Below are 16,016 nucleotides of genomic sequence, written 5' to 3'. Positions count from 1 at the left end.
AGCAGTATTTCACTGGCTGTTGCTCACTTTCCAACTGTTTGGATTAGCTGTCGGAAAATAACTTTTTTTTTAAGTCTAGGTAAATCTGATTGGCTGGTTATGGTCAATATGTGGAAGTCCAAAAGTGCTGACTCAGAAAATTGCCCCATGAACTGGACTATAGCCGACTATCATTCACTGTCCACACAAAGCCATAGATGACATCTTGGTATTTCAGTCTCTTAACAATTTTTTAAAAATAAAACACAGAGCTGTTTTACATTTGTTTTGCAGAGGGCCTGATCATGGGTTGGGCCTCCTCTCCATTGTAAAAAATATCATGTTATAAACTTATGGGGATCTGAGGAAATTTCTATACAAGTGATGACTGTGCTGCACTGATTAGATGTGTGACTTAATCAAGATGTTGTCCTGTGACAAAGATGACAAGAATAAAACTAGATGATCTTTTTCACACTTTCTCCGACATGAAAATAGTTATTTGTAGACTTTTCACACACTGCTTCTTACAAGCCAGTGTAAGAAGTCCCTCAATTTCCAGACTCTTCCACACGTGCACTGCATCAGTCAGTCATAGCCATAACCATATTGAAATAACAAAAAAGGATCTGATGATAGGGGTTAGGGTAAGACTCCTTTTTGGTACAAATATAGAACATTTTTAGTCATTTTAGAAGAGGCCCTGGCAGCCTGGGGATGTACCGTGAGGGATTTGCCTCTGCTTGAGTTGCCATAGAAACATCTACTGTAATGCACAAGGGACCAAAGTCCATCTCCCATGCCCTAATGCCAGTCATGAGACCATTATCCACACTAACCAATGCCATCTGGCGACATGACTCAAAATAAACTAACAACACTGAGGAACATCACTAATGATCTCAGCTTATGTAGGTGGTGCTTTAATGATACGATATGACAGATTGGGCGGAAATGTATGTACTCGAGTAAAAGTAGCAATCCCATAATTTTCAAGCTTTTCTGTCACAAGTAAATTCAAAATTGCATTCAAAAGTAAAAAGGCACTTAGTCTGATTATTACATTGGGGCAATGCATCATATCTAGGAAGCTCCTCAGTTTTTAAATTTATGTAGATGTACAAAGAACTATTCATTTAAATCCGATGAACACATGCAGTTAATAGGAGGGTACAGAAAGTTTCTGACACTGGGCTGAGTTTTCAAATTTTCTGTAACTCAATGAACATGGTAACTTTTCAAATAGTCAAACTGAAGAAATATTTTGTTCAATGTCAAAATCTTGGACCTTTGATGTGCGATGGAAAGAAAATACACATGAATAATTGAGATTAAACATTGTGGAAAAATGATCTTTGGCTCCTCAAGGGTCAGTGAAAAAATGCTGTCCAGAATGTGGTTAACCATCTACACCATTAAGTTCCTCTCCTGCCAGTTTTCTACCAGGAACTGACAGAAAACATTTCGGAATGTGTTGTTTATCTAGATCTAAACAAAATCAAATGGCAAAATATAGATGATCTTATATAGTTTAGCCTTCATCTGTATTGTTCTTTTTTTAACTTTTCACCACAACACATACAGCAGTGAAATTTGGTCACATAAAACCTTTATTAGAACTTCAAACTATATTTACAAAACGAGTATACAAAACACTTTTAGAACGGAATATTAGGACTAAAGTGAAAAAAAAAAAGTTTTAAAAATCATCATCTTACATCAGATTGAGATGGTTACAACTTGTGGTCGACGCAAACATACCAAAGTAATAATTCAGAATTTATTAAATTTAGCCAGGAATGAATATGGACGATGGCAGGTACCATCATGGTTTCCAAACTACCAAAACATCAATCATAATCATATGATAATGGAAGACTCAAATTTATTATACATAACAACACCTTTATCAGCTCTCACACAATCAATTCAGCTTATTATGAACGACATAGCTCTCCTTGACTGTCACACAAAGAGTGTTGGAACATCTTGTAAAAATAACTAACAGCTAAAACTAAGGCAAGCCAGAGGAGAAAATTCAGTCCTGAGGAAAAGGGCGCAGGTAGTGCAAGGGACTACAGAGACCAGAGGGAAGGACTACTGAGCTTCATCCTCTGGACAGGAGTGCCATGTCAGTCTTTCCTCGTAGAAGGTAATGACCACCTGTGGGCAGCGCGTGTTGGCCTCGCGGGCCGGAACCAAGTCTGCTTCATCTGAATCTTTCCTGCAGCAAAAGGAGAAGAGAGATCTTATAGCAACTTTGGACCACTGCCCAGACTACTCATTTCCCCCCTTATGTTAGGAGGTTACTTTAGACAAACATGACTTTTTTATTGCATGTGCAACTTTTTATTTGTCTTTGAGGGGTAAAAAAAGCCATATTATTATCTTACATTAAAATTACTTTACTAATAGGAATATTAAATGGCTTAATGCACCAGATATTTAACTATTACTCACCATTTCATCAAGAACATCAATTCCCCGCTGCTGTCTGTTGCACCGATTATCCTTTCTGGTTCGAGGTTCCTTGCAAATCCTCGTGGTTTCTCAGCCTTTAAGTGGTGAGAACAAAAAAAAGTAGCATATAAAAACAAACAGATGAGTGTAAATTTTGACTCAGACACAATCATCGGATTCTGGGCTCAGTAGGTGCTGCATTTGAATGAAAATCCAAATCATTGTTAGATATGTCAACCATAGCAACTGCTGTTTAAAAAATTTGGGATGGACTGAGCGGCCTGTAATGTGGTCTATCATCGTCTGAATTTTGAGTAACTGTCCTCAAGTGAGGGATTCAAAAAGGTGTCAGGTAAAATGATGATGGTTGTAGAGGCATATGAAACTACAGTGTATTCACCACATCTTTCTTTTTGGCTGCGGTTTCAGGCTCGTCTGTTGACGCCTTCCTCTTCACAGGAGCCGGTTTCTCCTTTACTTCCTTCTGTGCTTCCAGAAACGCTGAGATCAACTCCGGGCAATCCAGGTTCTCCTCTGGCTCCCAAGTATTGTCAGCACTGAACGAGCAGGAACAGGATCAGCATTTGCATTTCTAAACATCCCTTAACATTGATTTCCAACCTTAAAGCTGCAAAAAGACAATAAACTTTTGAAAACTAGTTTGTATACAGAACCGCAGGAACTTCATGCAACCAAAATGACTATGGACAAAAGCACAGCACAACCCCATACCAGGGAAGCACTTCCAGCTCAGCAGGGAGGGGGGCAGGTGTCCCACGCAACTCACTCTGTAAATCCTTTCCACTTCAAGAAGAACTCTACTTTCCCATTTACAAGACGTTGGTCCAGCACTTTTTCCACAACAAACTCTTCAGGTTCGTCCTGTGCATCCTGTGAATCCTTCTTAGGTTTGGTATTCTGCTTCTTTCCCATGTTGTGCTCTAAAAACGAGAACATTGTGTTAGGACTTACAGATTTCTGCAATGCCACCCAAATAATTCACAGTACTATGCCTGAAGAAGAAGCTCCTTTCCACATTAAGTACACAAAACACAGGAAAAACACATTAGCAGCTTGTGCAAAAAAATGATCCTCAGATAAATGGGCCATAAAGCAATTCATTGTGGTAACTGATATTATTGTCATTATGAAGTAATCGCGGGCATTTAGCAACATGACAAAGCGTGCACATCGGTACTAGCTTAATGCTACTAACTAAATCAGAAAGGCGCCGTGTGAGACGCTAAAGCTCGTTAAATCATGAGATAACGAAATGTAGTATAGCCGCCGTGCTACCTGCAGCTAATTCATTCAGGCCTGGATTACGCTGACTTAATAGTGCCACCTGCAATGCTACGTTGAGTCACACGAGAGGAACAAGGAAACAACAATGAGGACCACAGAAGTTAATGTTGTTACGCTACCACGTTAAATGTGAAAATAACGTAAAACACGACAAGACAAAAATAGCGCTCAAATAACCTTTAAAGGCCCAAATGATACGAGTAAACCCCGCACTCTCGTTCGCGTAGCTAGCTGACAATAACGTAGCCGAAACAATGCAATACACACATGAGTTAAGTTACAATAAAGTGACAATGCAGCCGTTTTAATAATAGGATTTAATACTATACCACTGCTCCGGCGTTTCTGCACAAACTGCATTGTATGCTACCTAAAATGCAATGCCCAACTTCGACGCCCGAGCTGCCTTATCTGGGTCAAGCGGTGAAATGTAGGTATTGCGTTATGTTGCGCGTAATTCAAGTTATTTCTGCGTAACGCTTTTCGGCTTGCTTAAAAAAACAACTGAAATTGGTTGAGTGATGTCTCCTTACCACGCGGTTCGCTTCCTCTATTTATCTCGTAACGCTGTATGGGACACTACTGTGCAGGCGCCAAAAGCTAATGGCTGGTCTTCTACGGCAACCTGGTAGGAAAACACGCTTCGCTCTTTTTAAGATCAGAAGGCACACACATCAAGACCGTAAAGAGCCTCATCACTATTATTTTCAAGTTTATGACTTAGCTTTATGGTTTTTAACGTCAAAAAGATCTGATTGTCTTGTGGATGCCCTGTTTGTTATTCAGAAAGGGTACTTTCATGTACCTGATACCGTGGTGCTAAAAAAAAAGAGACACTAAAAAAAAAACCAAAAAAACCCACAGTATTTGTTTTTGTTTTGTTTGTGTTTTTTTAATCAGAAAGAACCATATCTGCAAGAGCATTTTCAATTCCCTACGCAAATCATACTATCACCATTCAACAATCACCATGCAATCAAAAACATCTGCCCCCAGCAACAAAGGGAAAAAAAACAAAAAACAGTTAGAAGTTTATACAAACAGAAAAGTAAAATCTTTGTCAAACCAGAAAAATGAAATACAAATGTGAGGGACTAGGGGAAAAAATACTTCATGAGTCACACCATTAACTACTTTGTGCACCTCTCTCCATCTAACTCACTCACTCACTGACTATATAAAGCGGAGAGATCATGAATAAGATGGCAACCTCTAAATACTTAATTCAACTCTTTCAGATAATCTCAAATACATAAAAAGCAACATCCAAACAACATTCAATCCTATTCAATAGAGTTGATTGTTTTTTTCTTTTTGTTTTTTTAAATGGGATACTTAAGGTCCATCCAGGGCCATTTTAATAACGAGGGGATTTGTAGTTTTGAGTGCACTTAAGTTCCCCTGAAAGGGTTTTTTAAAATGTTGCCAAAATCTATAACATAAACTAAGGCGTGAGGTAGAATATAACTTTGCCAAAACTCTTAAGTACGTGAAAGGAAGGGATTAAGCCAAATTGTGCTTGAAATCAATTATTCAATATTAATACAAATCATAAAAGCGTAGCCTCTCAAAAACATTTTTGATATGATAATGTGCATCTGTGAATCATGTACACACACACAATAACAAAAACACTTATCAAATGCAAATTAAGGCCTTGTCAGTTTAATCATTGGTATACTGTATGTCATCAAGACATAAAGAAACGAACAAAATCTAGTTTTGTGGCATTTCAATTTATATTTCTAGTGAACAGTACACACCCTCAAACATCTGAAACTAATTTGTAAACTTTAGATATGTAATGTCCCAATATTCTTACCACTTTGAGATAAAGTTGCCATTATGAAAACAAAAAACGATACTGCCCTTGACAGTCTCATGATGCATATATGCATTACAGGAACGTCAGAAAATTTAATAAATACAATCTTTTACCTCCAATTTGTACTGTATATGTATACATTGAGAGGCAAAGCTACATAAAAACAAACAAACACAATCCTCCTCCACCATCTCCATCAGGTAACTGTCACATCGTTGGCCATGTTGACTTTTAGACATGTCTGGTTGTCTATGCTTTTGTCAGTCTGTAAAAACGCTAAGATTCAATGACTTTATAATGTTAACAGGCACAAAAAGAGACCGGTAGCATCGCCTGTAGCTTAGCTGTTCCCTTAAATGCCCAGGGTGCTTTCTCCATCTTTAATAAGCAAAGGATGTCCAGTGTGTAAGCTACATTGTTCCCGTGAGAATTTTTATTTACAGAGAATTTTTATTAATTCATGTTTGAGTTTCTTTCTTTTTTCTTTTTTTTTTGCTTGTTTTTGTTTTTTGCAGCTTTTGCTGTTTTAGGCTCCCAACAGCGGTGAATCCACACACACTTAACAAAAACAGAGATCCCAAAACCAGAGTCAGGCAAGAAAGTTCAGAGATATCCAAAAACCTAAAAAGCTTAAGTCTCAGCTGTAAATACTGCATCATTGCTTTTTCTCCTTCTTCCTCTTGTCCGTTTTGTTGCTGGTTGATGTGGAGACAGCGGGCCTTCTTACAGGCTGAACTACAACCCTCCCATTGGCCCCGCACTGCAGGGTGAATCTTTCTGGGTTTAGGGGCTGTCCGGAATCATCCCTCAGCCGGGCCAGGACGTCTCTGGTGAGCTGCTCTATCTGCTGACCCACAGCACCCATTGTCTTTGCTGTAAGTTGTTTCTCCCTCAGTAACCTGTCCCTCTGAGCTTGCAGCCTTTCCACCTCCTCCTGGAGCCCAGTGATGGCATCTAGTTTGCGTTTGCGGCAGTTTTGTGCTGCCAGTTTGTTCTTCCCCCTCCTGCGGATGTCCCTCAGGAGTGTCACCTGCTCGGGGGAGAAGCCGTGACCGTCAAGGACCTCAAGAAACTCCTCCACGGGCATGTTGACAATCTGTAGGACAGAAAATGGGATGCACAGGGCACGGGCACGCAGCTCATCCCGACTCAGCTCCCTGTCTTCTAAACTGGATGAGCCGTCATCATCGCTGAGAGGTTCCTCTTTGATGCCTTTACTGGGAAGTGTTACTGATGGTTGGTTGAAAAAAGCAGGAGATGAGTAGCTGTGGTCATGCCACACACTCTCACTCAGATCCACAGGTGACCACGTTGTGGTGTAGTCCATGATGCCTTTAGGGGGGACTGAATCCACCTCGCTGCTGTAGCCTGTAGCTCCACACTCATCTTCACAGTATGAACTAGATGATGATGACATCTCAGAAGAGCCTGGATGAGTGAAGAGTTAATTATTTTATTAGTATATATACACACACACACACCAACAATTTATTTGCTCCACAAGTCTATAAAAGATATTTAGCCCTTAAGCGCATGTATTAAAATGAACCAACCTGGGGAGACTGGACCTCCAGAGCTGCTCTCCAAGGAGAGACCAGAGTCTGAATCCAAGTCCTCGAGGACCTGTGGGTCGATGCTCTCCAAACCGCTCAACAGCTGGCTGTCAATGGTGTCCAAGCCCTCCAAACCCAGTTGATTGATCTGGTCAAAAACTGCCTCATCCAGACAATCACCCAGTTCACTTTGTGATGACACATTGCTAGTTAAGTTACACACTGAGGCGAAGGGGAGCGCAGCCAGGCCCGTGGCCATCCCTGATGAAGCGTTTGATTGTGAGGAGCCAGTGGATTCCAAGCGAAAGAGGGTTCTTTGCTGTTGGCTGACTGGCCTGGTGTCAGCTCTCTCCAATGTCACACCAAAGGCTCCAGCATTGGTTACCATGGCATCATGCAAACTGACATCCTGGCTGATGGCGCTGGCGATGTCTGTGTTGATGTCTGACAGACGGTCAGTAACAAGGGAATCCAACTCCTACACACAAAACAAACATTTCACTTTACTCAATATAACATTGTAGACCATCATGGGGCACTGAAACTCTTTGTAGTAACAAATTGATAGTTCCTGGCCCATATGTCCGATTTACTCTTTACAAGCAGATATTAAGCCTTGTGTAAAAGTTATTATCAGGCACCTGAAATAAACATACACAGACAACTTACTTCAAGGTCTGTGACAGACAGCGAGAGTAAATGGCTCCAATGCTGGTCAACATCAGTGGTTGGGGGAGGGAGCTGTGCTGGATCAGACAGTGTACTGATGCTCTCAAGCAGGCTCTAAAATAGACAAAAATTACAGTTAGTGGCATGTTTTGTTGCCATGTTTATGACTCCAGAATCAATTCAAGCGTTTGTGTCTGAGTTTAATTCATATCAAGTAAAAGATTAAAGATGACATATAAAATAAAGGAGGAACACTTGAAATTAAATATTATATATGTACAGATTTTTAGGAACTAAAACTGAAGTGGTTACTTGTGAGGTTTACAATTATTACTGTGCTTCACCATTCCTTATCTTGTATGATATCACCAAACAGCACTGCCATCAGCAGAGTGGTGCACATTGAGTGAAGTCATGTGAAAATTAGATTTTCTGATTAAAAATAGGTACAAAGTATTTTTCAACAAGAGCCATGTGACTGTAAATTTCATGAAAATGTGACATGTTTTATGATAAACTGCACAACACTGTCAATGTGGGAAAAAGGCACATAGATGCAATTTGCAACACATTCAATCATATACAGCAGAAGTCACTAATAGGTGGATTGTGGTCCGGATCCAGACCTCTATGCCGTCATATCCGGACCCGGACCCGGACCTGGACCTGTAACTGATGAAATACTGAGGATTGTTAAATTTTGTCCGAGCGTTTCTATTTTAATGGGTGTGGCTTCTCCAGCTATTACGGTACAAGTGGAGCGGCCCTTGGAAACTCACAGACCACTGTGCATAGCCAATATTCTCAAATGACGCTAATCAGCCAATCAAATCTATGCATTTGGACATGTAGAGAGACTCGACTGTCAGTGAGATACACACAGAGTTTATGTGTCGAGATGTTTTGTTATTAAGTTATTAGATGTGAAATTAAGCTTATGGTTTAAGTTAAGTTTAAAAGTAAAAAGGGATTATTTTTTATTTTTCTAAAACTAAGCACTTTAAGTAGCATAATCAAAGGCTTTCTGTAATGCACTTTATTTCAAAATGCCATCTTTATTTGATATAAAAGAAATATATCTTGTGCTTTTTCATTCTTATTCTTATGTATTTTATTATTCATTCGAATCCCACAAGTTGAGTGTAATTACTAATAAATGAATTCTACTGTATTTATTTGAGAGTCTACAATCTACACACTAGACACAGATGCTGATGCAACTACAATGCTACTTCAAGGTACTGAAAAAAACTATTATGATGTTCTGGACCTTCACTTGAGGAAATTTTCACAAACTGGACTTATATACCCCTGATATACAGCAATAATTGAAGACAACTCTGACCCTGCTCATACCTCTTGTTCCAGTGTGGAACTGTGAGCCAGCTGAGTGAGTGGGGCAGGTTCCTCCTCCTCTTTAACTTTGGCATCATTGTCCTGGTTAGGCAAAGACAGACAAATGGTGAGAAAGGGAACAATTGGTTAGTGGGTAAGAGTGTGAAAGGACTCAAAATAGAAGAATAGGGAAAGCGGAAAAATGTATTACAGGATTAGTTACATTTTTGTTTTGTTCTGACAGAGAAAGCGTTTGTTTTAATAACCAGTCGTAAGTGTAGAAGGAACAGAAACCCAATGAACTGATTGGGTCAACATTTAACTGTTTTTGTTATCCTGCCAACTGTGGTCAGGGCCGTTTGGCACACATTAGAAATGTGTGAGCTGGTACATTTGTGTATGCAAGTGAAGTTTAAAGTCTTTAATATATATAACAGTAAGACTAACAGCCCTCAGAGATTATCTAACCCATCTAGTTGTAAGACATTTCCACAAGTGCAGCAATAATGTAGGTTACCTGCTGTCTGCCATGTACATTCTTCATTCTCATCTCCACACTCATGCAGAAAATGTGTTTCTATGCTTATCTGATATTAGAGGACGGCATATATACCTTTGCAGATCCTTACTTGTTCTGAAAGGAAAATGATTGCTGTATCTGATTTTACGTTAATGCTAAAGGCAAAAATAAGACAAACTGTACTCTGCACCAACCTAGTTCTGTCTGAGCATGTCAACCTCTTCTGGAGCAGCTTTTCCAGCTTGATATGGCCCCGTCAATGTAGATCGTTACTAAGTTTTACTTTCAAATATGACAGCTGTAGTTCTCTCCTTTTAAGCATTATATTTCCACAAAACACAACATTTTGCCCTACAAGCAGTAAAGCTATTACTTATTTTCTTTTACAAAAGACGGGGTGAAGAATAAAAGATGTGTCAACATCACATTATCCATGTGAAAAAGAACCCTGGGAGGGGGTAGCATTCAAGTATGGACCACCACTTTTGTGTAAGCAAACAGGGTGTGGGTCTAAGCCTCACTTTTCCACCTCTCAAGGCCCACAGCTGGCGGTTGAGCCTGAAGAAAGGGGATATAGTTACACAATTGGCGACATCAACTGCCCTCAGGACATAACATCCACGAGGCAGCTGTTTAGCCTGAGCTAGAAAGACTGGATCGCTCACTTGGAGAACTGAAGATAACAGTTTGGGTGTGATTTAAGTCTTGTAACACTTGATGGAAGTCACATGTAACAGGTGACAGCTACACTGAATATGAAAAAAACAGGTGTTTTTATGAAAGGTTTCAACAAAAACAACAACAGAGTGTGAGTGAACCCATATCTCTAGGCAAATGGTGGTTTTACAGCTGTGTTCTCACCCAATAGACTGGTCTTCTTAGAGACTTATTTGTGAAGTTAATTCTATTGTCCTAACTATTCAAAGGAGGCTTAATGTGACAAGAAGAGTGACAGGTGCAGTAGACAGTTGGCTGAACACTGTACATCAAACACATGTGATGCTGTACATGACAGTCTGTATAACTAATGCTATGGATTAGATAGCTATTTAACTTAACCAGTTCAGTGTTGTTAAAATGACTTGAATGTATGCATGTAAGCCCCTTAAACTAAGTAGGAAAGCATTGCCAGACTATATCATCATGTTGCATGTTGTGGCACAGGCCTGATTGAGTCACACAAAGTGAAAGTGAGAGCAGATTTTAAGATTTGCCAATAGATTAGGTTATCACATTGTTTTGCCCTATTCACTGGTGCACCAGGAAATGTTACAACATAATAAGTAACTTGTTGGATAGAAACCCATTTTTGTATAACATGGATTAGTGCTGCTAGTTAGCTAAGGAAAACATTGGCTGTTCAGTTAACCAGTGAGGAAGTTGTGACACTATTTCATTAACTATTTTAGTTGGCAAAGCAACGTCCCTGATCACATAGATTAGTTAGCAGTAAAGTCTGTTTAACTTCTGTTAAATTGCACACACACACTTGCCTCTTTCAGAAACCCACAGGCTCCACCGTTACAAGGCCCTTGTCCGACTTGAGGGGTTGTTTGGCACAGCTCCTGGCCACTGGGCAGGTGTTCACTGTCATCACTGGTTTCATACCCGGAGCTTTCCAGTCCTGGGCTAGTGTCAGTGCTGTCGTTACTGGTTGAAGGATGCCCACAGTCAGCCTTGTCAGTGGCAGACACTTGGTGCACCAGCCATGCATTCAACTGAGTGGGGAACCGTGGGGAGCCAAGAGCCCTCACTTCGTCTAGTAGCCGACGACTTGCGAAGAAATAGTCCAACTCGGGACATTTTGGGTGCACGCTGTATCCGTCAAGAGTGTCTCTCAAATTATGAAAGGGTGTCTGGGTGTAGGCTGAGCTAGGACCCAAGTTAATCTCTATCAGAGGCGAATAATAGCCGCTTAAGTAGCTGTCGAGATCCACACGAACTCCAATCAAACTGAGCAAGATTGTCAATTGAATCAGGCCTTCTGTGAAGTATTTTTTAGCGATTTGCATTTTCTAAACACGTTTAGAGCTGCAGTTAATTGCGAAATCCTGACCTAACAGTTCCTCTTTCCCGTATGGACAAAGGGGAAAAGCCTAACAAAAGAGCACGCCTTCCCCTGTCAGACAAAGAGGTCCGCCTGTACCGGCGAAATCGTTGGATAGCTAACGTTATGCTAGCTGTTAGCCACCAGCTTTAATTACCAGTTAACGGAAAGCTCTTGGAACAAACATAGCGAAAACGCCGCCTTTCAATCCCTTGCAACGGAGAAATGGTTCTTCCGTGGTATATAGCTATCAAAACCTCGCTAACTTTGCTAATTAAACAGAAATAATAATATCGGTCAAGCTAAATGCTGTCACAGTAGAGTGCTGCTACTGAGGGAACTTCACTTCATGATTTGCATAACTCATGCTGATTGGTCCACCGCTTTGACCGCAACAACACCTGATTGGACAAGAAGCATGACAGTTATATTCTTGACCAATGAAAGCAAGAGACAGATGGTAACCACTGCCAGTGCCCACCCTGAACATAACTACACACATTATTTACACGAAAAACTGCAGAAATTACACTGATATCACTTCAGAAACACTATATATCCGATACTTCTTTGACCCAGTAACTTCTTACATCCAGAAGTTTGTTGATTTCAAAGGGATTTCTGAGCAACGTAAACTAGGTTGCAGTTCCGGGACGTTTGTTCTACTGACCTGCATTTGTCTATGTTTGGCCTAGAGGTCTGTCTCTGAATTACACTTTGAACTTGTTTACTCTGACTCCAAACAGAGGGAATATCTTCAAAACACCTCACCAATCGGACATCTGATGCTACATAGTTTAGTTACTTTTCAGATTACATATTCTTTCAAATCATATCAGGTTATAGCCTTTGTTTTGTTATAGATTAAATAAATTGAATAAGCTCCACCTTTACCAATTTCAATATGGAAATGTTTCTTACACAACATCAGCAAGAATAGTCCAATTATATATTATATAATAATGTAGCACCTTAAAAAGGGGCCATTCTACATAATTAGATATTAAAGGGGATTTTGCAATATTTAATACTTTTTAAAAAAACAACTTTTAACAGAGAACATTTACATTGTATATTAATACTTTTACACAATTAAAGGATCTAAATATTTTTTAGGACCACCATTCATGAGGAAAGGGGGTAAACTTTTGCCATCAACAGTTAAATCTGGTGGATTTGAGTGTTCCTTGTCATGGGTCTGTGGCAGTGTTGGGGAGTAACTAGTTACATGTAACAGCGTTACATAATTTAATTACAAAATAAATACAACTTTAATCTGTTACAGTTACTGAGAAACAAATGTGTAATTGAATGACAGCTACTTATGAAAACGTTGATGATTACAAAGGGGGTTACATCTGGTGGAGGTTATTTCCCTCATTTTTAATATTTAACATGTTACTGAATACATATATTGCTGTTTTTAATTCTTTGAAATTAATATTTTTATTGATCATTACATGGGCTTATTTGGAGCACACATGGGCTTAAATTGTGTTACTGTACCAATTAAGCCCATGCCAGACTTTTGATTAATTAATTTATTTGAATCTATTTTATATTCCAAAATCTACATGAACTAATGAATACATTAAGACATAAATCTTGCTTTATATGAAATGATGTAATTTATAAATCATGTCAGTATCCATGAAAAACACCTCAACTTAGATTTTGGTGGGCTTGATGAGTACACTTACGCTAACAGTTGAAAACAATCATTAGAAAATTAGAAAAGTAATCAAATATAATAACATTACTTTCATTAAATAATTGAAATAGTTACATTACTTGCCACATTTTAAATAGAGTAACTAGTAATCTGTAACCTATTGCATTTCCCTAAGTAACTTTCCCAACTCTGTGGTTATACACCCTATAAGATTAAACACAAAAATAAACATAGCACAAAAAGTAAGGAAATTTGTTTTCTTGTTTGGTGTTGTTTGATGAATTGGATGACTGAAGTCGGAAGAAACCAGACTTATTGTCAATTTAACAATTTATTCATTTAACAAACAGCAGCCTCAGTAGTGTGTGGAAGAATCATACACAACCACAAGAGCCTGGTACCTCCTCCTCATGCTGGTCACCAGCCTGGTCACACACTGCTGTGGGATGGCATCCCATTCTCCCATTCAAGTCAGCCAACGTGGTTGTGTTGGTCACTCTGGCACTAATAGCACGCCCAAGCTGATCTCACAAGTGTTCAATGGGGTTGAGGTCAGTATTGCTGGCAGGCCATTCCATCCTCTCTCCCAAATTCTGCAGGTAGTCTCTGATAAACCTCGCTCTGTGGAAGCAAGCATTGTCATCTTGGAAGATAGAGATTGGTCCCAGACTGTGGAGATATGGGATTGCCACTGGTTCCAGAATCTCATCTCGATATCTCTCTGCATTGAGTTTGCTTTCAATATTGACAAGCCTAATTTTTCCAGTCAGGGAGATGCCGCCCACACCATCACACTGCCTCCACCAAAGAAGGCAGAGAAGATTTGACACATTTTTCATTGGCGCAAACCACATACTCAGCTCTGCTGCTCATCCCAAAAATGCATGTTCCTTACAAATGTGGCCCCATTTAAAAGGGAAATAAACAGGCTTTCCAACGGTATAAGATTTATTGCCAAAAAGCATTGTTACAACAAAGAAATAATCTACCAAACACAAATTTCCTTACATTTTGTGCTATGTTTTTAAATATGATTTGAAACAGAAGACCCTTCACATTAAAAAGTAGTCACTCAGACTGATAGATGTTGTTGGTAATGTTATTAGGTCAATTTAGCCGTGGCCATTAAGTAACCATTTGGATATTTCAAGGTTGGACTTTTTGTTGGTTTTATAGTACTTGATGCTGTGTATCTATAAATCATGATGTTTAATCAGAACTATAGTGTACACCTATGGCTCAATTACAACGACTCATTGTTCACATTGCTTATACTGTACATTTTCCTTCATCTTAAAACTTGTGAAAGAACATGAAGTTGCCCCTTACAACTTTTTGGGTTTTCCCTTCATAGTTAGATCAATAGATACTGTATAGGCTCCGGCAGATTAACTTCAACTGTGTCTGCATCTGCGGTACAAACTGATGAACCTTGTGTAAGGGATGAAAAGCTCTACATGGTGTATTTCTCTATGTCCTGTTTGTTTGTTTCAAACATTGAATAATCATAACTTACATAAGAACCATGTGCACAAAACAAATGATTATGGTTAGACAAACACATTGTTTTGGAAGAGTCTGTCCTTCTCTAAGATGTCAAGCATAATCTAGTGCTTATGTTTAATGGGTCTATGTCTACCAATAATAACACTTGTTTGCTTATACAGTATCAAGTTATTCAAGGACTGTGTAAACTGTATCTGTGTTAATGGTGTAATTAGGGACAACCTTGAGTTAAATCAAAAGCACAGAGCCAGCAGACACACAGAATTAAACAAACACTCACTGCATCTTTAGAAAACATTTATTGTGCAAATAAATAGTAAAATGCATACTGTATGTATGCTCTACATCCAGTGGTGGGACAAAATAAATAAATATATATATATAGTAAATCTTGAAATACAATGTGTAAGTACTCATTCAAAAATATTATACATTCAAAATCTTCCTAATATACATGCACAGTAAAAACAGGAAAAAAAAGCTTTTTACAGAAATGCACTTATCACATGTAAATATCTATGCAGAATGATACATTTCAGAGTGTTATTGTTATGTGTGTTGTATTTGTCTGTATACAACACAGACAAATACATAATTGGGGCTTATTTAGTTTGCCAAATAGTCAAATCTATCCCATAAATTTACATTTTATAAACCTGTCATGTGGTTTCTATGTGAAACCTTAATCTGCAAAATAACTAGTAACTAGCAGTCAGATCATTTTAGTGGAATATAAAGTATAGCAAAGTATTAGTTTCCTGCATAAAAAGGTAGAACTTTTTTGTACAAAAGTACATTTTAGTACAAGTACCTAAAACTTGTACTTAGGTGACAACTTTGTAGATTTATTTAGTTACCTCTCACTACTGTGTATGTGCTGTGGGCAATCATTAAACAAATCTACTTTCAATTTTTACCAAATTTCTGTCTTCATGGCTGATTTATAATAGTATCAGAGGTACCAGGACTCCTACAAGTCCCTCCTGTTGGATTTTGCTGATACTCAGAACAGTGTAAGTAATCTGGCTCAACTGTGACACCTGCTGTCGAATAATGGTAACAGCAATCGAAAGAGCTTTCCACTAAATCAACAGAATCCTTACAAAAACATAACTTTGGGCCTCTGAAACTTGTACATTTTCAGA

General features: G+C 38.9%; 2 protein-coding genes across 3 annotated transcripts; both read right to left on the bottom strand.

Moving 5' to 3' along the window:
• Positions 1-1,847: 1,847 nt before the first annotated feature.
• Positions 1,848-4,354, bottom strand: LOC133995995 (chromobox protein homolog 3-like). Of its 2 annotated transcripts, none has more exons than XM_062435510.1 (5): positions 4,278-4,354; positions 3,227-3,380; positions 2,840-2,996; positions 2,440-2,534; positions 1,848-2,203 (listed from the first exon to the last, which is right to left on the bottom strand). In XM_062435510.1, exons 2-5 carry the CDS (start codon positions 3,370-3,372, stop codon positions 2,077-2,079), a joined length of 525 nt encoding a protein of 174 aa, XP_062291494.1. In that variant the 5' UTR covers positions 3,373-3,380; positions 4,278-4,354; the 3' UTR covers positions 1,848-2,076. The 2 variants fall into 2 exon arrangements, with proteins under 2 accessions (XP_062291494.1, XP_062291493.1); XM_062435509.1 differs by lacking the exon at positions 4,278-4,354 and adding an exon at positions 4,074-4,241.
• Positions 4,355-4,360: 6 nt separating this feature from the next.
• Positions 4,361-12,015, bottom strand: nfe2l3 (nfe2 like bZIP transcription factor 3). Its single transcript, XM_062435508.1, has 5 exons — positions 11,140-12,015; positions 9,148-9,228; positions 7,792-7,905; positions 7,123-7,600; positions 4,361-6,997 (listed from the first exon to the last, which is right to left on the bottom strand). Exons 1-5 carry the CDS (start codon positions 11,656-11,658, stop codon positions 6,225-6,227), a joined length of 1,965 nt encoding a protein of 654 aa, XP_062291492.1. The 5' UTR covers positions 11,659-12,015; the 3' UTR covers positions 4,361-6,224.
• Positions 12,016-16,016: the final 4,001 nt, after the last annotated feature.

Source organism: Scomber scombrus, chromosome 16 (genome assembly GCF_963691925.1).
Source record: "Scomber scombrus chromosome 16, fScoSco1.1, whole genome shotgun sequence".
Taxonomy (NCBI): domain Eukaryota; kingdom Metazoa; phylum Chordata; class Actinopteri; order Scombriformes; family Scombridae; genus Scomber; species Scomber scombrus.
The sequence above is the reverse complement of the archived record's forward strand: the minus strand, read 5'-3'. Positions and strand labels throughout refer to the sequence as shown.